This window comes from Vespula vulgaris, chromosome 3, assembly GCF_905475345.1.
Source record: "Vespula vulgaris chromosome 3, iyVesVulg1.1, whole genome shotgun sequence".
NCBI lineage: Eukaryota > Metazoa > Arthropoda > Insecta > Hymenoptera > Vespidae > Vespula > Vespula vulgaris.
In genome coordinates, this window is record NC_066588.1 from 4,643,955 (window position 1) to 4,670,000 (window position 26,046).

Consider the following 26,046-nt stretch of genomic DNA (forward strand, 5'->3'; position numbering starts at 1 on the left):
ATTCCGTTAGAACATCCGGACTCCGTGACTTTAGCCCTTCGAACCGTCGTGTACTCTTCCGTTCGAGCAGCTTGTGACATTTTTTTCTGTTGCTACAAGATGTTTACTTGCATTGACCGTGCGTATTTTGATGAAGATCCGGACAATTCCACGTGTAAAATCGCCATGAATCTAAGAAGGAGGCAACAGTAACTGGAAGGTACGTGAGGCTAGTACAGAGGACGGGCGTCCTCCGTGGTGTGTTTATAGCCTGCAAACCCTGACATAGCAATGGCGTACTGTCGCTGTTAAGGCCGTGCCAACAAAATCCTCCTCGGCTTTCCTCCTTACGAGGAAATCAAACGAAGATTTATATATCATCTCGGATCGTTGGAAAACGTGCTACTTACCAGCACGAATTAGGACATCTTCTTCTTTTACCGAAGCATTTTGTGATAGTTTCCACGATGAGAAGTGTGATTTGCGCGGTGAAGTGTCTCGGTATTTCCCCAGTGGCGGAATGACCGCCGATCTCCGAGCGGCACGCCATCCTACCGCGGCCGAGCTCTAAATCGTAAAGGGAAACCGAGGATGTGAGTTAAGACGGAATCGCGCCTATTTTCTATTTTATCGTATTCTTCCTTCATTAAATTCGCGCCTCTCCTCTCTCTCTCTCTCTCTCTCTCTCTCTCTCTCTCTCTCTCTCTCTCTCTCTCTCTCTCTCTCTCTCTCCCTCTTTCTCTTTCTCTCTTTCTCTATATCTATCTATCTCTCTCCCTCTCTATCTCTTTCTCTTTCTCTCTCTTTCTCTTTCTCTCTCTCTTCCTTTTTTTTCTTTCTTTCTTTCTCTTTAGTTTTCCTTTACGGTTTATCTGTAAATTTCTTTCTTTTTCTTTTTTTTTTCATGAACAAATTATTATAAAAAATTTGAAAATCATTTACAACATGTAATATACAAGTGGATCGTTTGAAATAACGTTTTTATATATATACATCTGCTATTATACGACTCCGAATTTATCCCAATATATCGTTATTTATCGTGGAAATTAATTTCTATGAGATTTTACTTTTGCTCCAAGCAATGAGTCCGAGTTAATGGTTCTTGATTCTATACGATCTAAGTTGTTTTGTTCGTCTTTCGTGTTAAATTTTTCTAAACTAATTTTATATCCAAGTATCTGTTTCTGTGATAATTATTAATAGAATTTAGAATCTGTGTGTGGATTTTCTAATGTGTCAAAATACAATAAAATATTCTATCGGAGCGAACAAAGAATTTGAAAGTAATTTTAATCTATCTATTTTTAACATGTATATATATATATATACATATACATATATATATATATATACATATAAATTTATGATATGATTTAAGTAATATACTATTTTATTGGATATATTTAGCTAGATAACATTGTGGTTATGATAATATTAAATTATAACTTTATACGGAATGTTCTACTTTCAAGATATATATTCTTATTTTCATTCTTAAAGCTAAACATCTAGTAATTTTTGATAGAGTAATCCTAGTTTTAATTCTTTAATTCTATAGGTACCCATAGCACTTTGACTCCTGTAAAGGTGTCATGGACGATGAAGAGCGCCTTGAAGGCGAGGAGGAAATGGAGCTGGATGATGCTTCTGATGGTGAAGATGAAGACGAAGAGACTACAGGAATTCCTGCTTCACCAGCAAATTCAGATCAATTGCTGGGTCCAGCTCCTTCTCTTGGTAACCGTTAGTATCCAAATAGAAAAAAAATATTGTTTCTATATATTATATAATTGCTGTAGTTTATAAATTTCATATATTTATAAAAAACTGTACATTCCATTATAGTTACTCCTGAAGAAGCATTTCCTGACCCTTTGCGATACCAAAAGTTTCCACTGCCTGGTGGCAAGCCACTAAGTATAAGGCGTGGCCCAGGAAGACCAAGGAAAGAACGTCCATACGGTATCACTCGTGGTGGAGGTACTAGAAGATCTTTTGGTAGAGGTACAACAAGGGGTAAAGGGTAAATATTTTGCAAAAAAAAAAATATTGTTTTTCATTAAAAATAATATTTTCGTGTTTAATCAATAGAGTGATTATGTTATAAAAAATTTTGCTTTTTAGGCTTGGGTATATGAGAGGTATGCCACGTAGGACAAAAAGTAAAGATGACGATACCCATTCCGAATCTCCAAGTCCTCTTCGTATCGGTGAAGACAGCACACCTGACGGGGAAGGATTGAATACAGAAAGATCTATGCCTGCTCCAGAGGAACCGCCATACTTCCCAGAACAATGGTAATTGTACTTATACATTTGTTTTATATAAATTTCCATATATAATAATTAATCATAATAAATGAAAATTAATTGTTAACGCATAAACAATGATATTATTAGGCCAGGAAAAGTTTGTGCTCTATGCAATTTGAGTGAACGAAGTCAGTTGGGTCAAGGCGAATTGCTAAGATTATCATGCCCTGAAGGTTTCACTCCTGAAAAAAATATAAATCGGGAAGAAACGACTGAACAACTCATGGATGTTTCTGCTGGTGATAAAAGTCCCCGTGCAGTAGGTCCAGGTGCTGTTACCTGTCGCAGGCAAAAGAGTTTGGCTAAGTGCAGGTATAATATTAATTTGAACAATATATTACTTTTTTTTAATGAACGCTTATTATTTCATATGCATGATATGTTTAGAAATACTAGTCTTACCAACTTTACGGAACCAGTAGAGGAATTAACTATAGTTGGATTTTTGGAAGAGCCAGAAATAGGAATATTATTTGAACAAACAGGGCATTATTATGTTCATCAGTCTTGCGCGATCTGGTCGAGTAACAACCAAGATCTCGCAACTGATCTCATCAGCCCTGCAATAGTGCAAGCTTCATCTCGGCGGTGTGCTTATTGTTCTCATTATGGAGCTGGAATTGCTTGTAAAGTACGTATTTTGCAATTTTATTAATTATTTACAAAAAACAATGATATATGTGTGTGTGTGTATATATATATATATTCGCTTCGATTCAACAGGTGGCATCGTGCAATCGTTATTTTCATTTACCATGTGCTGCAGCTTCAAGTTGTTTCCAAGATACAAGAACTTTATCACTTTTTTGTAGCCAACATTTGGGACAAGTTCCATTATTGTGTAAGTTTTTTATTAATTAGATATATTGTAGTAAATATAGCCTAGATACATAAACCGTACATATTGTAGATTAACAGTAACAAATATTAAAGTTCTTTTATGTTTTGATTTAGTAAACGGTGATGTCACTTGTATGCAGTGTTTTGGAATGGGAGATGTTTCTAACTTAGTAATGTGCTCTATATGTGGACAACATTATCATGGTAGTTGTGTTGGTTTAGCACTTCTACCAGGAGTACGTGCTGGTTGGCAATGTGTAACCTGTCGTGTGTGTCAGGTTTGCCGTCAACCAGAAGATGCTTCGAAAGTAATGTTATGTGAGAGGTGCGATAAAGCGTATCATCCTGGTTGTTTACGACCTATCGTTACATCAATACCTAAATATGGTTGGAAGTGTAAATGCTGTAGAGTATGTACGGATTGTGGCTCGCGTACACCCGGCGCAGGATTATCATCGCGTTGGCATTCTCATTATACTGTTTGTGACTCGTGTTACCAACAAAGGAACAAGGGTTTTTCTTGTCCACTTTGCAGAAAAGCATATCGAGCAGCTGCATATAGAGAAATGGTACAGTGCAGTGCGTGTAAAAAATTTGTTCATGGTACCTGTGATCCAGAGGCTGACCCATTGACTTATCAGCATCGCAAGGAAGCCAAACCTGATTATGAATATGTTTGTCTTCATTGTAAAAATATGGCTATTGTAAAAAGAAAAGACAATGTTGATGATTATACAGGTGACTTTAGCCTCAGCGCATCGCAAGAGAGCTTATATGGAGATGGAGATTCGTCCGAGGTCGATTATCAAGGAAGTTCGGAAGAGGCATTATATTCCATTGGTCTTGGAAAAGGAAAACCCTTCTGTGCGTCTAAAATTGCTAAAAAGAGATTAGGCCTAGGAGGAGCCATGATAGGTCGACCGAAAGGCGTGGGTAAACTGGGCTATCAAAAACGTCAGAAGATGAATGAATTTGGCAGAAAAAGAGGTCCCAAAGCCAAGATGAGAGGTATTTTTGGAGTACCAGGGGTAGGATTGCAGGTAAACAAACTTTTCTCTCTCTCTTTCTCTCTGTCTATCTGTCCCTGTCTGTTTGTTTCCATAAACAATAGAGTATATAAAAAAAAATTATATTTACATTCGTTATCATGTTAATTGTTTTTTTTTTTCTTTCATAATTTCAGAGACCAAGTTCAGATTCTTTTTCGAAAGAAGATGAGCCAGGCGTAGAAAACAGATTAGTATTATGCTCTGCAAAAGATAAATTTGTATTAACTCAAGATATTTGCGTTATGTGTGGTGCGATAGGAACTGATCAGGAAGGATGTTTAATTGCTTGTGCACAATGTGGACAATGCTACCATCCTTACTGTGCTAATGTTAAAGTTACTAAGGTAATATTACAAAAAGGTTGGCGGTGCCTTGATTGTACAGTATGCGAAGGTTGCGGTGAAAGAAATGACGAAGGTCGCTTAATATTATGCGATGATTGTGATATCAGTTATCATATCTATTGTATGGATCCACCGTTAGATTACGTGCCTCATGGAACATGGAAATGTAAGTGGTGTGCACAGTGCCAAACATGTGGTTCAAATGATCCAGGATTTAACAGCAGCTGGCAAAAAAATTATACTCAATGTGGTCCATGCGCTTCTCATACTGCATGCATATCTTGTCAAGAAGCATATAACGAGGGCGATCTCATAATACAGTGCATTCAGTGTGAGAGATGGTTACATTGTGCATGCGATTCCATTAAATCGGAAGCAGATGCAGAAAAATGTGCCGAGGAAGGATATATTTGTATACTTTGTCGTCCGAGAGACATACTCCCGCCACATCTTTTGTGTAACCAATCTAAGCTCCAACCAAACAAATATTCTCGTTCGCCACCTCCAACTGTGCGAAGCCCTGAATTATACAAACCGTCTTCTCAACAGTATTTAGTAGATGGTGTATATTTATCCGAGGCTGGTATGAATCACATTAAATCTTTAACATCGGAACATCAACAAACGAGGAAAAAAAGAAGAAAAATGCTTCCCCTGATAGATAAAGAGGCAGACATTATGGCCACGATAGAATCTGTTGTGGCTGGTGGTAGTTTAGACAATTCGTTAGAAGATAATGGAAAATTGGATCTAGTAGATGTTAAAGACGAACCTACTGAGGTACTTAAAGAAGGTATGGTATGGACGCCACGTGGAGATCAGCCGCCACCGGAAGGATTCAGTATTTATACGACTGAAAATGGCATACCAGTTTTAAGACGCAAACGCCAGCGTAACTTACAAAAGCTTGGCATTGGTGGATTCATTGTCAGAATAAGAGGTACTCGTAAGGATAAAGAGGAGGAAGGGGATCCAGAAAAAATAGCAGATTCAGTAATGGGAATGGCAGATGACAAGCCACGTAGAAAACCACAGAGGCGAAAACCAAAGACAAAATTATCCGAATGTTTTCCACTCTATATGCAAGAAGCATTCTTTGGCAAAGACCTTATGGATACTACCAAAGATAAAGATCTTGAAAGTAGTAGCGAGTCCGATGGTGAACGCAACGTTTCTGCTAATGCAGATACTATTCAATTATCGCAAGATGAATTGAAGGCAATGGAACAAGTTAAAGCTAAGCAAGAAAAAGAGGAAGATAAATTGCCGGTAGAACAGCCAATAAAACGAGAAGAAATTATGGATGACGATGGCAGCGATACCGAAGCACTTGGTGATATATTACCAATTTCTGGTGACATACTTGATAGTGAACTTGTAAATACTATTATGAATGAACCAGATGAAGAATTAGCTAAAGCTAGCGAAGCTTTAGATGAATTAGATGATACACAAGGTACTTCTAAGGATGAATTAACAGACATTCTTAGTCCACATTTTAATTTGGAATCAATGGTCAGAGATATTGGTACGTATTAGTTGTATGGATATATGTATGATTAAAATTTGTTGACATTTTGATAAAAATTAAATGAATAAATAAAGAAAAACGAAATGAAAAACTTAACGTTCATATGTTCGCACAGGTTTACCCAATATGGATAGTAAAGATATTGAAGAAATATTCAAAGGAGTTCTTACGGATGAATCGCAAGAATCGCAAGAATCATCGGTGTTTTCTGTTCAAGCTCAACCTCCACATCCATCATCTTCCACGACACCTCTTGTTTCGCCTTCACCACATCCTGGTAAAAAACATATTATTATCATTCAAATAATTTTAATAACAAATATAATTATTTACCAAACATTCATGTAATCATTTATAAAGGTATGCAAACAGCTTTACCTCTTGCAAGACCGCAAGTACCTGGTACATTACCTCCAGTTGGGCAATCAAATTTAAATTCTCCTATGAGTTTTCCACCACCATCCCCGTATCATTCGGAATATAGCAAGTACGTTAAATTTCATTTTTATCAAATTTACACGTTAAACTTAATTAATGAAATATGTACTTGATGAATACATTAAAAAAAAATTTTATTAAGTTAGCATTTGAAATTATAATTTTACAGTAGTCCACAATTTAGTCCAGCATTCTCAGAACCACCGAGTCCTTGGGTAAATCCTGAAGACGAAGGAAGTGCTCCAGTGAGTGGTGCCGCGATATCGTACAACCAAAGAAGTAATCTTAAAATGGAGGCTGATGAAGCATTAGGTACTGGAGCAACAATATCTTCAGTACTTTATGCTAATATTAATCATCCAGAATGGAAAACGGAATATCCAGGTAATAGAAAAATTTATTCGCTTTGATATCTAAATATGTAATTTGTAAACAATATAATTATACGTTTGATATATAATTTTCAGCTTGGTCTGAAAGGTGTAAACAAATTTTAAAAAAGTGGCGTGCTCTACCTAACGAAAAGAAAGCTCCTTATCTAACTCAAGCACGAGATAACAGAGCAGCAATTCGTATGAAGAAAACGCAACAGGTAAGAATAATTTCTTGGATTCCTATCGCGCGGTGCAAAGTTAGAAAAGAGAGCGTGACATTTTCGTGAAACGTATCCGTTTTCATTTTAAATGGTGTTTTGTGCTAACATACAAATTACAACTAACAAGCTTATTCTTTACATCTCATCGCAAATACATATATTAATATATCGAATATAATTACACTATGATAAACTTAGATACGTATATATATATATACATATACATATACATATATATATATATATATATATATATATATATATATATATCAAATATTCAGCATATAGTAATATCTTAGTAATTGATATTTTTATTAAATATATATATATATATATATATATATATATATATATATATATATAATGAGATTAAATACAACAAGATGAGATGTTGTGCCTTGTTTCATAATACGATTTACTAACTTTGCAATAACTTTACATGGGTACATATTTGATATATTTTCTTTTATTGTTATTCTAAATGTAATTGTCTAATTCCATGTGCATTATCAAAGTGCAAGATCATAGAAATTTAATATATTAATTATCTAACAAAACATTATCTTTCTCTCTCTCTCTCTTTCTCTCTTTCTCTCTCTCTCTCTGTTTCTTTCTCTCTCTCTCTTTCTCTCTCTCTTTCTCTCTCTCTTTCTCTCGCCGATTCGGATATTCATTGAAATCGAGAATTTTCCCATATTATAGGAGTACTTACATTGTCTATAGATCCCGCTAATAGTTTCCCCAAAAGATTCCTGTCAACTACGCAGAGTTGAAATTTCTATTATTACCCTGTATGATGTGTCTTGGAAGTATATAAACCATGAGTACTGTAACGTAAAAGTGTGTGAACGTGGCACCCCTTGAACCGACAGATATCCAAGGAAATACCAAGCACGACCCCAGTCACTGCATCAAGCGCACCTACCATCATCACCAAACCTGTCACTGCTATGACATCAGCTCAAGTTTCTCCAGTAGTAGCTATGGCCTCCAACCAAAGGCAAATTGGACTTTTGACTTCAGTGAGCAGTGAAAAGCCGCAAGAAAAGAGTGGAATGTCCGTATCTGCAACAGGAGTGACGGTGCCAACAGCTAGCAGTAATCATCATGCGGAGGTGTGTGCGGTGCAGGGACCGCCGAAGCAGCTAACATCTATTTCCCCAAGTCCTTCGCCAACTTCCACAACCCCATCTTCTTCACCCAGACCCAGTTCTGTCAATTCTATCAGTTCCATTAACAGCCTGGCGCACCAAGAGATTACGGGTGGCCAGGCTAGAGTAGCTCAGTCGCCAGCCACGCCTTGCACATCAGCAACTGCTTCTTCTTACTGCAACACGGGCGCCGGTGAAGGGCAGCATCAAACGTCACCATCCCAACAACGTCCTACACCTTCTCATATTACGATCAGTACCAGTACTGTCTCTAACAGTCTGGCTATTCCTCAGGCATCCCCCACTGCTAACGTGATGGTGGGGGCAGCTCCTGCCCGCCAATTATCCTCGGTAGACCACCAGATTAGAGTGCTCACCCCATCTGAAATCATGCGCACCCTCCCCTCCTTGAGCCAGGAGCACTACGATCCGCCACCCACTGCAATTATTCACACTGTACCTGTACAGACCCCGGCTATGGTGAGCCACCTATTCTGTGCCTCTAGTGTCTTGCCTTGTGCCACGTATCTGATCGAGACTTAGTGTTCTTTATTTTTTTTTATTTATTTATTTATTTATTTATTTTTTTTTACCTTCTTTTTTCTTCATATATACATACATTTATTTGACTTTTTTTTATCTTTTTTTTTTCTATTTTTTTTTTTTTTTCTTTTCTTTTTTCATTTTTTGTTTCTTGTTTCTTCGTTTTGTTGTTCTTTTAGAGCAAAGATATAAAGAACAATCATGCAGATTTATTTTGCAATACAATTGTACGTTCGTTGATATATAAGTGTACATACCATAGCCCTGAAATATGATATTTAATATGGACGTTGATGTAATCTTTAATTACATAAACACCGAAATATTTCAGGACATTGGTAACATTCGAATAGAATCACTTTGATGTTGCATTATATTATAGTTCTTGATATGAGATTCAATTTTTTCGTCGTTTAGTTGGAATGAACAAAACTTCGATATTTCATGTGCAAACGATCTGTTTCTTTTGTATGGCCATGATATTACCCACAATAATTGTAAGTTGGAATATTTCATACCTTTTTTATTTTTCTTTTTATTTTTTTATTTTTTTTTTATTTTATTTTATTTTATTTTTTTTTTTTTTTATATATATAATTTTTTTAATATTATATATCTCTCAAATCATTTGGCATGTTAAAGGCATCCATTTACGTTTCTTTTTCTTCCCTTTTCCTTAATATCATATCGAATCCTTTTTTACTATGTATTCCACAAAAAAAAACACCCATTATGACCCTCATTATGTAGTAAAACGTTAAGCTTTTTACGAACATCGTTAAAAGTGTTTAGTAGATATACGTTGTGATATGTTGTAGAATTGTTTGTTCGTACAATATTTACACGTTTATTATACTAATTGTTTTTACTACCTACACTTTCAGATATTTTTATCAATTATTTTTATTGGATTTTTTTTTTTGCATTATATCAGAATTTTTCCCTTTTTTCTTTTTATTCTTTTTTTTTTTTTTAAATTAACTAGTCACGAAGGAAAATATTGAAGTAAAGGATATCATTAATATATATTCGTAGTTTATATAGGTTGATATATTGCATTTTTTAAATTATTTGGGAAGTCTACTTACATTAATAAAAATAATTTCTGATCTCTAAAATCTAATATCTTAGAAAAAAAAAATACAATAGATGTTCCAATAGATGTTTCATTGCTTTAGTTTAATATTGTTTTCAATTATAAATTATTAACATTTATTTAACATATGTAATTTTATATTTTATAAATTTATTATAGCTGTAAACTCATTCTGTATTATGCTTACTTTATTTATTGAAAATTTTTTCTTTTATTAATCTTTATAATTTTTGTGCATGAGTAATATTTATAAAAAATCTGTGATGATGAGAAAGTTCGTGATTGTTTTATTTTAACATAATGAACTTTCAATATAAATGGAGTATGAAAATATTTTTTTTAGATGGTGGCTGGTTGTTCCTAATAAGTTGCACATGTGGAAATAAGGTCTTGTTGATAAATTTAATTTTAGTATCATGCCAGTATGTTTTTGTGAATGTTGTAATAAAACATTTTGGCTGATTGTTATTAATGCCTTGTATTTTATATTGCTCCAGAAATGATTTGGTTAATAGGTCATTATATCCTAAAAATAATACTATTACATTTTTAATTAATAATTCCATATAAATAACAATTAATATTATATATTATTCTTTCATAAATCGAAATTCATTCAATTCTATTTATACATTTTTTTCTTTTCTTTTTTTTCTTTTTTTCTTTTTCTTTTTTTTTTTCTTCTTTTTTGTACTCATCCAAGAAGGATATAATGATCTTTTTCTATATATTTATCATGTTTTTAACAAATTATTTTTTAACAGGAACAAGAAAGACTTTCCAACAGAGACCGTTCTAGTAGAGAAGCAGAACAGGAACGTCAGTGGAAACAACTGCAAGCTCTACGTCAGCAACAAGCACAGATTCAACAGCAAGTAATTCAAGAACAACGTGTACATGGTATGTATAATTACATTGTACATTGATGTAATATATTATATTTATATTATCATGTTTACAAATTTCTACAACAGCTATAGCCAGAGTGCATAGACAAATAAACGAAGATAATACATCACAATTAAATACTGATAATCCAACAGGATTAACAACACAACTTCAAGTTTCAACATCACAGGTATGTTCAAATTTATATATATAAATCTGAACACATTAATATTCATAATACTTTATCAATATTTTTGTATATAATTTTTATATAAATCTTTTAGGAGGGAAATCATTTAGGACCACTTGCATCCCCATCCCCCGGATCACGTGGTACCTTTGCAACACCTCCAGTTAAAGTAACAAGAGGGGTAGCTCCACCAAGTCCTCATCAAGGTATACCGCCTCGTGCTCAACCTTGTGCAACGGTTACACGTCCAGTTGGAACCGTGGTCAGGCCAGGCATGCCAAACAATTTCACACAACCACCTTCTCCATTTTCGCCTCAAGCTCCTCAATCTCCCCATGATTTTCCTCAGTCTCCTGCATCCTCTCAGTCTCAAGATCATTTTCAACGCTTCGACACAAACGAAGCTTTCTCTCAGGCTTCCCAAACACCTAGGTCACAAATATCTGGTACACCTTCATATTCTACATCACCAAGAAATGAAGTGTTCTCACAACCACCAGGTACACCAAGACCAATGTTTAATCCACCCACACCACGACCCACTACTCATGTATATGCTCCATCTCGTACTCCTGATCCCTATAGTAATCAACCACCAACACCATCACCTGTTCCAAATTATCCCTCACCAAGATCAGAATCTCGGCAAGAATCACAACAGCAAGAAGTATTCAATCAACAGCCAGAAGTTAACAGGCAATTGCGCGATCTTCTCCAAAGGCAACAGTTTAATAAGAAAATTGAATCTGTTAATGCTTCTTGGAATCCAGGTAGATCATCGTACTGCGGAATAATTAAATACCCTTTATTATGGATCTTCAATAAGATTTTAATCATCTTTCATATGCTTATTTTAAAGATGGACAAAATAATTCTGATGGAAATCAGGGACAATTTGAAACAGGTCATGTGCAGCTTCCACAACATTCTCAATCCAATAACAATACTGGAGAAGGTACATTTAGACATCCACTTCCACCAAGTGTCGTAAGACCACGGATGCCACTTCAACCAAATGTTTTAATAAGGAATTCAATAGGTATGATTCAAGTGTTGTTGAAAACAAAAATTTAATTTAATTGCAATGTAAATAATAAATATAATTAATTATGTGTGTCTAGGAATAACTTCGAGACATCCTGTAAACATGGATGCGAGACTTCAAGCTATAGATTCACGCGCTAGAATGTTATTACAACGACCACAAGTTAATGCAAGTATTCCACAACAGCATTTTCAAGGTACGCAACCTTTACAAACTCGGATGCCAACCGCTAGAAATACACTTCCAGAATCTTATGACGTACTACAGCAACAAAGATTTCCAGGTATTCTATAATTCATATCATATTTTCTATTTTATACACGAAGAGAAAAAATAATAATTCTTTTTTTATTTATTTATTTTTTTATTTATTTATTTATTTTTTTATTTTTTTTTATTTTTTTTAATACTAAGAACCAAGTCAAGGACAAGCTCTTGGACAGCGTATGGTACGACCAGGTCAAGATAATTTAACTCAAGGAATGCGTATGCTAGGAACGCAAGGATTGGTTAGACCAACTCTTATGCAATCAACTGTTAATGAAACTACTAGCACTCCGGAAGCGTCAGAAATTCCATACAATGTAACTGCCGAACTTGAGAAATTAGAACAAGAGGAAGGAGCACCAATGGTCGAGGTCGAGGGCGTGAGTGCAATATTAGGTGATTTAGGTGACGACGATGATGAACTCCTTGGTAAGTAGAATATTCTGCCTGAATATACAAATTTGTTCGACTTTATAAAATATCTGTATGTAATGTTTGTAATTCGTTCTTAACAGCTGAAATGGGTGCAGATTTTAATATTTTGGAATATGCAGATCCCGAATTAAATAATATAACTGGAGGTGATAAAACTAATATTCTCGACTTAGAATTGGAACAAGTTGAGGTAGAAACGAAAGAAGAAAAGCAAAAGAAGGAGTCTAAAGAAGAAGAGCACAAATCGGAAGATTTAGCTGGAACAGGTAGAGTACTCACTGGTATCAGCGAAAAATGTACAGTGAGCACTGTACAAACATCGACTGATACAACTACTGTACCGACACAAGTACAAGCAATGACATCTTTAAGTGCAACTCCACAAGCACCTCAACAACAATCGGCAATTTTACCACAATCGCATCCTCAAGCTGTTGTTGTACAACAACAAATGCATCAGCATGTACAACAAGCAGCGGCAATGGGACGACCTATGCCTCCAGGAACTCGAATATTATCTCCTGATGGAGCTGTTGGTGTCGTCACATCGACCAATACAGTTACCGTCAGCTATCCTTCCACATTTCCTGGACATCCTCAAAGAGTACCACAAACACATATACAAGGTAATATATGATCCAATTTTATACTCGTACACAATTGATTTGATTTTTATCCTTGACTTGTATATACTTAAAAAAAAAAATTATTAAATTATATATAGTTGCTCAACAACAACGTCTTGGTATGAGGGTTGCTGGAGTCCAAAATGTGGCTGGTCGCGTAGTAACAGTGAACCATATGATCGGACCACGTTTGCCACTTGCACCTCCACCACCGCCGCCCCCTCCACCACCACCGTACCCTGGACCACCACCACCATATCCTGGTCCTATACAGGTTTGTATAGATAACATATTTCTTATGTTTCCTAATTTCTGCATCGCTTTCATATCCAGTATCTAATTAAACATTTAACACCCTTCTAACCGCAAAATAAAAAAGAACTTGATCTCATGCAAATTCATGATATATTTGGTATCAACGTATTCTTTTTTTATTTTTATTTTTATTTTTTATTTTTTTTTGTTCTTTTCTCTTTATTTTTTATTTATTTATTTTTTTCCTTCTTTCGTGTATTTGTATTTTTTTAATTTTCCAAAACTTTTGTTTAATAAGTTTAATAAGTTTAGTACTATGCAGATTATTTCAAGACTTGGAAATGAAATAACAGTTTTTATTAATTTAGAAGCTAACGAACGAAGACACAGATGAGATTTTGATATTAAATTGCCAGAATAAAGTCGATTGATTATGTCTTAAGATAAAACATGAGAAGGGGTTTAAGATATATTTGTTGTATTACGCATCAAAAAGAAATTGAAGTTTGCTGTCAACGTAGGTGTAGCCAAGCGATTTATTTAATCTAAAAGTATTGGCTGGTAAAATGGTGTTTTGGCCTGGGTGTTTGCAATGCATTTGGTGTTGGTGCATGTCTAGATGGGGCTGTGCCCAGGTGGGCGGGGCTTGACGCGGCCCCCAGTTCATATAGGGCACGCAGTGCCAGTGGCTGGTCCACCAATGGCCCCAGTGGTTCATTCTGGTGCGCCTGCAATGGCACCTCACCCTCATCGAAGACCCTTGCTTCTGCAGGTGAGCAAGACTTGAGGCATTTTTTGCACTCAGCACAAATAGTCAAAAAATCACCTGCAATAGTAAAGAGAATAATGAGGATGTATTACACAAGATGATTGCATATTGCACTATTTTCGTTAACATAAAAAAAAATAAGAGGAAGAAAAAAATCAAATGTTTTAGTGATAATAATTTTTTTAATGAATTATTATATATATGATATTGTAGTGATAAATATTTTATTGAAATTAAATTTTAGAGATGATCAATATGAGTTGCCATTCCAAAAGTTTTTCAAATATACATGTGTTACATTAAAAAAAAAAAAAAATACAATGTTATTATTTTTTCATTTAACGATATATTTTTACGCTTGGAAAATCTTATTACTAGTTATTTTTAATGTTAAGACTGTGCAATGTATTTTGTGTATGCATGAACTTTAAATGGATTACTTTAATCTTTTTTGTAAAAGGTTTATAGTTCATACGAAATATATTTATTAAGTATTTTTGTTTTCACATTAAAAAATTATAACTAGCTTTCTTCTACGTTTTATTGCCTTTTAAATCATTCGAATATAATAAATATAATTTTCACAAATGCTTATATATATATATATAAGTACTATTTTCGCATGTCCATGTTTTATTCCGAATTACACACTGAAATGCTATGTAATGTTATATAGCTATATCATAGTTTATTAGAAATGCATTGCATAATAAATATAAAGAGAAAAATCTAAGTTAGATAAAAAAAAATTGTCTCTGTTGATCTTATTGTTGTTTTCACATTGTTTTTCTTTTTTTCCCCAATGTTTCTTTTTCTTTTCTTGTTTGTCTCAATTGAATATCCAAGAAAAGGCATTTGCTAATGTGAAATTATTCTATACAAATAGAAAGTGACCTTAACTGTTAGCAGTCATGTTCACAGGAGCAACCATTGCTATTAGAGGATCTTCTGGAACAAGAGAAACGAGAGCAAGAAAAGCAACAACAACAACAGCAACAGCAGCAACAACAACAAGTTGACAATACAACTCCTAGTGGAACTCTTTTAAGTGATAGTGATTTCGAGAGACTGAGAGCAGACGTTTTAGGCTCTGCTCCGTTAGCATCCCCTCCTCAAGGAATGGTACCAGTGCCTGGTGGAATTCCTGTTATTAGACCACCATGTACACCAAGACCACCATCTGCGCCAGGAAAAAATTGGCCGCAAGCAGTTCCAGATGCGGCAAAGCTTGCAGTTCAAGTACCCAGACAACCAATCGCTACGCAAACACCACCTGAATGTCAGTACCACATAAATTATTAATAATTTTATTTGTTATATAAAATTTTTTGTTCTTTTTTTTTCATTACAGCAAGAGTAGCTACATTCAATATACCTCAAATACCAGCACCACCGACTCCACCAGAAAACATAGTAAACGAACAAGATCGTCAAATGCAACTCCAATACGAACAGTGGTTAAATCACCAACATCAAGTATTAACACAACAATTAAAATATTATGAAACGGAAGTCCAAAAGCTGCGCAAAGTAAGAAAAGTAAGCATAAAAAATTTTAGTAATATTCTATATATAAATAGTACTATGTCTTCTTAACATCTTGTATTTCACGCAGTCTCTTAATAGCAAACAACGACAACTTCGGAAATCTGGAAATGAATTAACCGAAAACGATGCTGCCGAACTTCAAAGAATTTCGAGTGAGCAAGCAATATTGCAGAAACATTTAGATGCTAGCCGAAAGCAAACGAGACAACATGGAATGTTGATACAAGAATATAATACTAAACAACAACAAAAACAATCCCAACCGCAGAACAGTGAACCTTGTTCACCGTTAATGTCTCCTTCCCAACATTCACCGATGCATAGTCCAGCTGCACTTGTTTCTCAAAGTCCAGGCCCTGGAAGTGTTTCTGCAAATATGATACAACATTCACCAGCTACGCCGATCATACAACATAGTCCTAATCCACCATTATTGCAACACAGTCCAGGTAATCCACAAACAGCAAATCCAGGAACGATGTCTCCTCATAATATGCAACAATCTCCAAGAATAGGGACGCCTCATTCGCAAGGCGAAGAGAGTCCTTTCAGTCCAGGTGCTATGTCGTCACCAGGAATCTGTGGCCCATCAGCTACTAGAATGACTTCGCCGCAACATCGCGCGGTAATAACAGGACGACATGCTACGAGTCCAGGTTCTTTTACAACAGAAGCACGAAACACCCAACAAATTATTGGAGATCAAGGAGTTAGAGTTCATGCACTTTCTCAAAGATTCGTTCGTCCGCCAGTAATAGGAGAACCTGGACAAAGACCAAGAATGCAATTACAAGGAGGAATAGTGTATGGTCAACGTTCTCCACTTGGAAGTCCTCAACCCAATCAACAATCATTGATGACTCAACAACAGCATCAACAAATGTTACAACGACAGCAAATTATGCAGCAACAGCAGCAGCAACAACAACAACAACAGCAACACGATACAAATAACGTTACTCAAGACGGGCAAAATACTATAAGTCAACGTACTTTACAAATGGCACAACAAAGACAACAAATATTGCAGCAACAACAAAGGCAACAACAATTTCTACAAATGCAACAACAGCAACAACAACAACAACATGGAGCTACAATGCAAAAACCTCCAAATTCTCCTATGGTATCTCAGCCTGCAAATTCACCAAGTCCACAGCTCCATCAACAAATATCACAAAATTATGGACAACCACCGAGCTCACCAATGCCACGTAGTCCTATGGTACAACAAACGATGGGTTCACCTATGCTTCAACAACAATTAAGTCAAACTTCTCAACCACCAAGTCCAATGAATACAAGAATGCATACGCATCCCCCCACTTCTCCAATGGTTTCTCAATGTCAACCACCTAGCCCCATGGCTCGTAATCATCCGTCAACGTCACCAATGTTACAACATCAGCTTAATAATTCACATCATCCACCACCATCACAAACACCAAATTCTCCAATGCCACGTAGTCCAATGGTTGGTGGTTCTCCAATGCAAATGCAAAGACGACAATCTACTGGCAATAGTCCAGCGATGCCTGATAGACCACAAAGTGTTGAAAATCCGGGAACGCCAAGAACACCACATACTCCTCATACACCACATGCAGTTTATGCCCCTCAAAATTCAGGTAACGCAGTAATGTCGAATGATCAACAACAGCAGCAGCAACAACAGCAACAACAGCAACAACAACAACAACAACTTTCTCAACATCAGCATCAACAACCAGTATCACAGCCGGAACAAACATCTGTAGATCATACAAATAGAGGAGGTGGAAATCCACACAATCCAATAAATCCATTACCATTTATACCTAACTTTGGAAGATATGGATTTTTTAAGCTTGGTCTAAGAGGTGGTTCCCCAATGTGGTCAACAAAAGCAGAATCTAGTAAGGGTAAAACTGCAGAGTCTCATCTGTTGAATATGGATGAAAAACCTAATACATCAGTTGTACATAGAAAAACAGGTATACCACCGTCAAAAATTAATTCTTTAGTTTGCGCGGATTATAATGATTTCGACGATGATTCTCATACGCCACCTCAAACGCCCCCAACATCTACAGAATCAAAACAGACGTCTTCGTTACCTGATAATGGTCCATTACAGTTAGGAAGCCCAAGTGATAAACTTGAACCTATACCTGATACTACTGATTATGACGATGATAAGACGATAGTTAACACCGAGGTAACATTAAGTTCAACGGCCCAACGAGATAATGACGACATTACTGTCATAGAACAATTTGGAGATACAGAGTTAGTAGATGTTATATCAGGTACACTTGACGGAGACATGCAAGAAGAATATGTGCTCTTTGAGCCTGGGATGGTTGTAGATTTATCTGCTGATAGTAACGACTCTCTCTGTCATGCACTTGTTAATGATGGTAGTCAAGGACATGACTTGGTACAAATTTTGGAAATTGAAAATCCGGAATCTCAAACTGATGAACCTATATTAAGCGATGAAGATCTTGTGCCTTCGCATACAAGAAATAAGAAAGGCTTAAGACTGGATATCGTAAGAACGCTTCAGTCTGGAAAAAGGTTGTTAGCAGTAACAGATACACCAGAGTCACCTGATCAAGACGAATTACGTGTAGACCCATCACCTGGACCATATATGGATCATTCACCGGATCAAGATCTTATGGTATCTTTGGATAGTGAATCAGAAGTTGTTATTATTGATCCTAGTACGAAGTCACCTGAAGATAATTTCTCTAAAGAATCTTGCGAGGAAGAAAACGATAAAATAGATACTACAAACAATTTAGATGTACCTAAAGAAAATATTATAAAAGAATCTTCAAACGAGGATCAATCAGAATCTCAAAAAGAAACGAAACAAACAAAAAGCCCAACGGCATTTACGTTTCCAGAAAGTGTATCGTACAGTCAAATTCCGCCTTCCAGTTTACAACAGACAAATATTGGCTTACCTGTTAGCTGTTTATCTACAATTATGTTTACAACGACTAGTACGACAACTGAAACAAATGCCATAACAGTATCGTCAACGATATTAACATCGGATACAACTGCTAAATCATCTGCAACATTTCCGACTGTATGCGTGACAAAGGAACAAATAACAAGTGCGCCAAATTCTCAAAGACAAACTACTTTATCGTCAAGTATGGCAAGTATTGTAGCAGATGCTAAAATAGCAGCTAAACTTAGCCAAACGGTTTTAGAAAATATAGCAGTTACTTCGCAGCAAGCTACACCTGAAACTAAAACACTACCGAAAGTAACTTCATCCAATATAGAAACGTCAACAGCATATATTGTAACAACAGAAAAAGTATCAACGCCTAACACGCAGTTTGAATATACAAGTTTTGTACAGAATGTGAGCGTGAATACAACAGAAGCAACAAGTAATCCTACAAAATTAGTATTAAGTGTTCAGCCTACATCAGTTACTTTATCAACACCAAAAATGTCAATACCTGATCTACCTAAAAAAGATATTGTCGCGGTTACTTCAAAAGAGGATAAAAATGAATATACTGGGAATACTGGAAAAGAAAATAATGAAAGAGATGAAACGGATAATGCAGAAAAGAATCAAGAAAAAGATAATCTTGTTTCAAAAGTAGATACTAATTCAACCGCAATTCCAGATACAATAGTATCAGATGATAAGAAAAATGATCCATTAAATACAACAGATGAATTAGAAAGTATGTTAGAAGCTATTCATAATCCTGCTGAAAATAATATGACTGGTAAGAAGAATGTACATCCGGATGAAAAATCAAATGTTTCCACATTGAAAAGAATGTCGCCTGTTGCTGATGATTTGTCTCTTGTAAATATTTTAGAAAATGACGCTGAACCAGCTGTTGAAAATGACAATAAACAAGATGGCACAGACACAGAAGTATCAAAAGTAGATAAAACTAAGGAGGTACTAAAGCAAGCTATTAGCGAAACAAGCAACGCGGATACCGGCACGAATCAAATTATAAGCGATATCAATCAAGAAGAACATAAGGAGAATAAGGACAATGTATCTTGTATAGAAATAGAATCTAACAAACCATTTTTACAGCATTGTCTGAACGAAGAAAGAAATTTAATGGAAGAGTCATCAGATGATATATTAGATATGCTTCACAATATAATATCTTCTAAACCAGAGATGGCAAATACCGATATTCTTCATGAAGATAGATCTAGAAAATCGAGTCTTATATATCAGTTACCAACACCATTGGATACATTGCCTCTTAATATTTTACAAGACTCATTGATGGACTTGGAGCAAGAAAATTTGGAAAATGAACATCTTCTATCTTCGGAAAATAAAATGTCGCCTAAACCTCAAAAAACAAGTCCATCGCCTACAGGATCTATACCTAAGAAAAGTCCACCGCATCACACTGTCCCATTAGTCGTGAGCACGGTAGCTCAATTACAAAAGTGTACAACTACGGTACCTCATCTTTCTCCTTTGTCCAAACCTACAGAGCTTACATCAAACGTGGCCAACGTATCGCATCAGTTGAGAACATTACTTTCTTCTTTACAAACAAATCATTCTCAAAACTGTACAACCAGTCAACAACCTACTATCGTTACTATGGTATCTTCGGTCGTTTCAGCGCCGAAAGTAGGAACGATCTTATCGACGAGTACATCTTCTTCGAATTCTGTTAATAATACGCAGCCTAATTCAAACCTTCGTTTGCAGACATGCATGACCTCGTCTCTTCATGCAAATACAAATAAAACAGATATTGAATGTACCACTACTACATACACTTCACAGGGTAAAGAAAGTACAAACTCTACAGTCAGCGTTATTTCAAGTCATTGTAAAGTAACAACTTCTGAGCAATTTCTACGAGTAACTTCAAGTGGAATTCAATCCCAATCAACAAATTGTCTTACATCACAAACATCTTCTGTAATAACTCCTAGACAACCAACTAATACTGGTATATCTATTACCTCAAATGCAATGTTAAATGCTATGTTAGCTGGTACAAATTCAGCAAAGCCAACGATCGCTGGACACAGAGCAAATACTGTCCCTACGCAGGCCAGCAATTTATTAAGTTCAGTTATGCCACCATCATCCGTACAAAGAACGCAAAATCTGCAAGCGATATTGCAAGTAAGCTCAAACAGTTCGTCAATACCTTCTCGCATTGCCGCTAATTCTACCTCGACGGCGATAAGTACATCTATGCAATGTGTAAGAACCATTGTACCACCTACAGTAACATCTAGTACAAGTAACGTTAGCGTTACTACCAGTATATTGCAATCTACATTATCTCAAACTTCAACACTCTTACAAGCTCAACATAGTTCTGGGCAATCTCAATATAAAACTGCAGGTCTCTTACCTATTGACAATAAAAATAATGAACTGGAGGGATTAAGTCAGAGTTCTGCTGGGAAGAAGGAACAAGATGAGACAAGTTCTAAATTGCAAACGAGTATTGACAAAACAGTTACGACAAGAAACGAATTAGAAATTGGTAAAGGTAGCTTAACAACGAACTCTCACAGAATGGAGGAATCTCAGAATGTATTGTTGAAACAATTATTGCAAAATACGGCATGTGCGACAACAACATTGCCAGTTAGTAGCTCGCAAGGACCAAGTCTGCCTTTAGTACCATCATTGGAAGCACAATTGGCAAGGCCAGTTCCACCTACTCCATCCTTCCTATTACCACCCATGCTAAATGAAACACCAACTACCAAATCTCCTGCTAATAAACAAGTTCTTACTAGAGAGACTTCGTTTCTGTCGCATTCGGTCACTCCTCTTAAAGTCCAAAGTCCACCGACGAAAGAAGAACCTCCGAAGCCGCCACCTCCGCCGCCACCACCACCCCCACCACCGTTAGCAACATCTACACCCACTCTCACGCAACAACGATCCGTTGATACAATGGTAAAGCAACAAACGACAAACCAGACATCAAAAACTGTGTCTACCACTACACAGGCAAATCAACAACCCACAGTTGCTCCAGCTGTGAAACAAGTAGCACCAGTGTCAGCAAAAAATTGCGAAGCGATGTCTTCTTTGCAACAGGATACTAATACTAGCCAATCTCAGATAAAAACATCGAATGATCCTGCTATCACAAATACTACTCAAGTTCAACAGCAACGTGCATCAACACCTATGATAGTTTCGAGAATGGTTACACAAACGAAGCCCGTAGCTACGACTGTACCTGCAAAAATTACGCAGGCTATATCACAAGCTTCAAATAACGTTCACGTTACACAACAAGCCCCATCAGTTACACCCCCTCAGACTTTACAGTCTCAACCTCTATTGCCAGTAACTCAAAAATCTATAGCTACATCACAACAATCTACACATATTAGTTCAGTACAGCCATCAGTGCCTCATACAGTGCCCCATTCTATGGGTCATCAATCACAGTTGTCACAGGGTGCAAATGCACAACATTCAGTGCCTTTAGTAGAAGTCAAAAAAGAGATTCTCGATGAAGTTCTGTCCAGTGGTACACCTACCCAGTTAACCGATACCAAAGACTTTCTTACTGCCAAAGAGGAGCTTATAGATGGATCTATGGATGATAAAACTGGTATATCATTTATATATATCATTAAAGAATTACTGATAACTTTCATTAATGAACAGGATATATCATAAATGTACCTTACATATATATTTTTAGATCTCAAAAAGTTAAGAAGGCGTCAGTATCAGCAAAAACGTAAACAGAGTCAAGGCAAGGACGCAACAGCGGTACCTCAAAAGAAACGATGTAGAAAAGTATCGCGATTAGACGAAGATTATGACACGTTTATTGATAATTTTATGATTCAATTACGGCAACTTCAACCAATGGCAGTGTTGGAACCTCTATTAGGGAGAAATTATGGTGTTTGTCCTATTTTTGGTTCAGGAGAATTATTAAAAATCGTAAGCCAAAAAGATTATAATACCAGAACTGGAGATTTAATTGGTTCATATGGTTCTGCTAATATACCTGGTGTCTCCGATCATTATAATACTCAACCTTTTGGTGAATTAGAACCATTACCTCCTCAACAACCTATTTCTACACAGAGAGGATTTTACGACCAGGAATTTCCACCTCTTAAACTGGATGATTGTACGTATGATAGTAACAAACTAACAACTTTTAAGTTCTTCTTCTTATTTCATAAAAATTATTATTTCAGCTGATGAAAAGAAAGAAAATTCCTTGGTAACGAATCGTGATATTGATTCTCCTGATACGATAGTAAGTTCGTCATCTCCAGAATGCGTGATACCAGAGTTCATCCCTCGCTTCCCAGGATTAAGATTAATCGAAGAAGAGTCAGACGAAGAATCTGATTGGTTGAAACGAGTATCACCTGTTATACCTTTAATTTCTCCTATACCAATTAGACTTAAACCTACCTATATAAGAGATACAACCAAACAAGATAAAGAAAACTTAGGAATTCCAAGGTATATTCTGATTAGTATTAATAAATATTACGTTGTTATCTTTCTTTTTTTTTTCATCTTTTCTTTTTCGTTTTTTACCAAATCTACTTCTCGTACAGGCTTGGAAAATCTCCACCAACACCATTAAGGGAGAACGGAAATGTTACTGTTACCTTGACTTTGAACAGTCAGGCTGCAGATGATATAATGGGTGTACTTAAAGATTTGGCAAATATACTAAACATAGCTCCTCCAACTGGTTACCAGATAGTAGAACGTACCACTACTCCTCCTAGTCAAAAATTAGGACTTTACAGAACTAAAGGGAAAGATGGCAAAGAAGGAGGTAACTAAATTGTTTGATGATTTTATTTATCATAATTGATATCCTAAAAAAAAAATAAACGTGTTCGATTTGTATGATGTAGTTGGACCTGTTGAGAAAAGAAATAAGCTAAACTTTTTATTTATAGCACCAATTGACATACAGAGTATTTTGAATGGTGCTGCCAAATTCTGTCGTCATTGTGATGTTGTGATATTAAATAGCTTAATAAGAAAAAAAGTGTCAGATTTACCATTTTTGAGTAAGGAAGAAGCAGAACCCGGTGACGAATTATGTTTTTGTTCAGCAGCATGTTACATGCAGTTTGCTTTAATGCACAGGACACCTACGAACACGCAAGAAAAAGTTAGTTAATTATATTCGAAGAAAAAATGTATCTTTGTAGTGCGTAAAATTTACCTGTTCTTTCGTTATAGGCTGCGACAATAGTAGATCATTTGTGTCAGAAGGTAGATCCCAAAGTAATAGATGATGATTTTAAGAAGATGCAAGAGAAAAAATTTTCACTTAAGCAATCTATCGATCACGTGGAAAGTATGGAAGTCGAGCCTGAAAGTAAATCGGATGTTAGAATCAAAATTGAGGAGGAATTCGAAATGCACGATAATAAGGAAGACTTATTGGAGGAAAAGCGACCAAAGAAGCATGCTGCCCTCGAGGAACCGACTAATGAAACGAGTGAACCACCTCCGCCTGCGAAAGTATGGAGAGGTTTAAAATATAAAACTTGGACTATGGGCGCGATACAACCTGCAACTAAATATAAAAAACCCACTGACAAGGAAATTACCGACGTATGCATATTTTGGCATCAGTGCCGATACACTTTTTATTATTGTAAAACGATCAACACATAAGATGTTATAATTATATTCGTAGATGCTTTTCCGTATGGGTGTGACCGTGATACCTGCAAAAGCAGAAGACAGCCGCCGATGCATGTTTTGCCAAAGCCAAGGAGATGGTACTGCCGATGGACCTGCTCGATTACTTAATTTCGATGTTGACAAATGGGTGCATCTGAACTGTGCATTGTGGTCTGAGGACGTGTATGAGACGGTAAACGGTGCATTGATGAACTTGGACACTGCTTTACAACATAGCCTTGTACTAAATTGTATCGTTTGCGAGAAACCGGGAGCTACGGTGAAGTGTTTTAAAATGCGTTGTACGAACGTTTATCATCTTGGTTGTGCGGTCAAAGATGGTTGCGTATTTTATAAGAATAAAGTAAGTATATATATCTTTTACACGTGGTGGTGTGTATACCTCCTTAAACGTCAAACGCTAACTTTGTACTAATGATAATTTCAGAGCACTTACTGCTCGCAGCATGTACAGAAAAATGAGAAGGATAACGAATTGACAACCTTGTCCGTATTTAGAAGAGTTTATGTAAATCGTGACGAAAATAGACAAGTCGCAGCGGTGATGCATCACTCTGAGCATAATCATCTACTCAGAGTAGGAAGTTTAATTTTCTTAAGCGTCGGACAGTTACTTCCTCATCAACTCGCTAATTTCCACACGCCTAATTACATATATCCGGTCGGTTACAAAATCGTACGATTTTATTGGAGCATGAGAAGGCCCAACAAACGTTGCCGATACGTATGTTCTATCCACGACGTTTCAGGACGACCCGAGTTCAGAGTATTAGTACAGGAACCATTGCAAGAAGATGTCGAATTACGTGATGCTACGCCAAGAGCCGTTTGGAGTCGAATCCTCGAACCTCTTGCTGAACTTCGTAGGTCGACACACAGTGTCCAATTATTTCCACGTTACGTTTCTGGCGAAGATCTTTTCGGGCTTACGGAACCAGCTGTAGTACGAGTTCTTGAAAGTTTACCTGGCATCGAAACCCTAACAGATTATAGATTCAAATATGGACGCAATCCTTTATTAGAATTACCTTTAGCTATTAACCCAACTGGCAGTGCAAGAACCGAAGCCCGATTACGAAATCAACTACCTTGGAAACGACCTCACACTCAACGAACTGGCTCTTCGGCTCGAGCTAATTTTGTACCGACTGCCACGGTAGCTGGTGAAGTTGCTTGTCCATATTCGAAACAGTTCGTACATTCGAAAAGTTCGCAGTATAAGAAGATGAAACAAGAGTGGCGAAATAACGTTTACTTAGCACGTTCCAAGATTCAAGGTCTTGGTTTGTACGCCGCGCGTGATCTTGAAAAACATACGATGGTCATCGAATATATAGGGGAAATTATACGAACTGAATTAGCTGAAACCAGAGAAAAGCAATACGAGGCTAGGGTAAGTAAAGTTTGATCTTCTTATATACACTCTTTTATCATTTTTCTTATTTTCGT

General features: G+C 36.2%; 1 protein-coding gene and 1 long non-coding RNA gene across 9 annotated transcripts in view; one reads left to right on the top strand and one right to left on the bottom strand.

The window, feature by feature from the left end:
- The first annotated feature begins 33 nt into the window (after positions 1-33).
- The window catches only part of LOC127062473 (histone-lysine N-methyltransferase 2C-like), a 27,165-nt gene continuing 1,152 nt past the window's right edge, over positions 34-26,046 (top strand). Inside the window, exons 1-33 of one of the 8 annotated variants that reach the window (XM_050990746.1) lie at positions 34-572; positions 1,541-1,725; positions 1,828-2,005; positions 2,107-2,280; positions 2,383-2,607; positions 2,683-2,926; positions 3,019-3,136; positions 3,250-4,175; positions 4,319-6,056; positions 6,175-6,336; positions 6,420-6,546; positions 6,667-6,881; positions 6,965-7,089; positions 7,965-8,723; positions 10,647-10,782; positions 10,926-10,960; positions 11,055-11,730; positions 11,820-11,999; positions 12,082-12,288; positions 12,420-12,701; positions 12,788-13,333; positions 13,432-13,607; positions 14,208-14,360; positions 15,267-15,636; positions 15,709-15,896; positions 15,973-22,507; positions 22,601-23,041; positions 23,112-23,385; positions 23,484-23,710; positions 23,793-24,055; positions 24,127-24,504; positions 24,590-24,940; positions 25,025-25,990. In XM_050990746.1, coding sequence (XP_050846703.1) covers positions 1,575-1,725; positions 1,828-2,005; positions 2,107-2,280; positions 2,383-2,607; positions 2,683-2,926; positions 3,019-3,136; positions 3,250-4,175; positions 4,319-6,056; positions 6,175-6,336; positions 6,420-6,546; positions 6,667-6,881; positions 6,965-7,089; positions 7,965-8,723; positions 10,647-10,782; positions 10,926-10,960; positions 11,055-11,730; positions 11,820-11,999; positions 12,082-12,288; positions 12,420-12,701; positions 12,788-13,333; positions 13,432-13,607; positions 14,208-14,360; positions 15,267-15,636; positions 15,709-15,896; positions 15,973-22,507; positions 22,601-23,041; positions 23,112-23,385; positions 23,484-23,710; positions 23,793-24,055; positions 24,127-24,504; positions 24,590-24,940; positions 25,025-25,990 — 17,526 coding nt within the window. In that variant the 5' untranslated portion in view covers positions 34-572; positions 1,541-1,574. Of the gene's footprint in view, positions 573-1,540; positions 1,726-1,827; positions 2,006-2,106; positions 2,281-2,382; positions 2,608-2,682; positions 2,927-3,018; positions 3,137-3,249; positions 4,176-4,318; positions 6,057-6,174; positions 6,337-6,419; positions 6,547-6,666; positions 6,882-6,964; positions 7,090-7,964; positions 8,724-10,646; positions 10,783-10,856; positions 10,961-11,054; positions 11,731-11,819; positions 12,000-12,081; positions 12,289-12,419; positions 12,702-12,787; positions 13,334-13,431; positions 13,608-14,207; positions 14,361-15,266; positions 15,637-15,708; positions 15,897-15,972; positions 22,508-22,600; positions 23,042-23,111; positions 23,386-23,483; positions 23,711-23,792; positions 24,056-24,126; positions 24,505-24,589; positions 24,941-25,024; positions 25,991-26,046 lie in introns of all 8 variants that reach the window. The other 7 variants (XM_050990744.1, XM_050990745.1, XM_050990750.1 and 4 more) reach the window with 7 other exon arrangements.
- LOC127062478 (uncharacterized) overlaps positions 23,908-26,046 on the bottom strand; it is a 3,864-nt gene continuing 1,725 nt past the window's right edge. Inside the window, exons 2-3 of the long non-coding RNA XR_007781142.1 lie at positions 24,110-24,259; positions 23,908-24,035 (exon numbers count right to left, since the gene is read on the bottom strand). This is a non-coding gene — a long non-coding RNA (uncharacterized LOC127062478). The remainder of the gene's footprint in view (positions 24,036-24,109; positions 24,260-26,046) is intronic.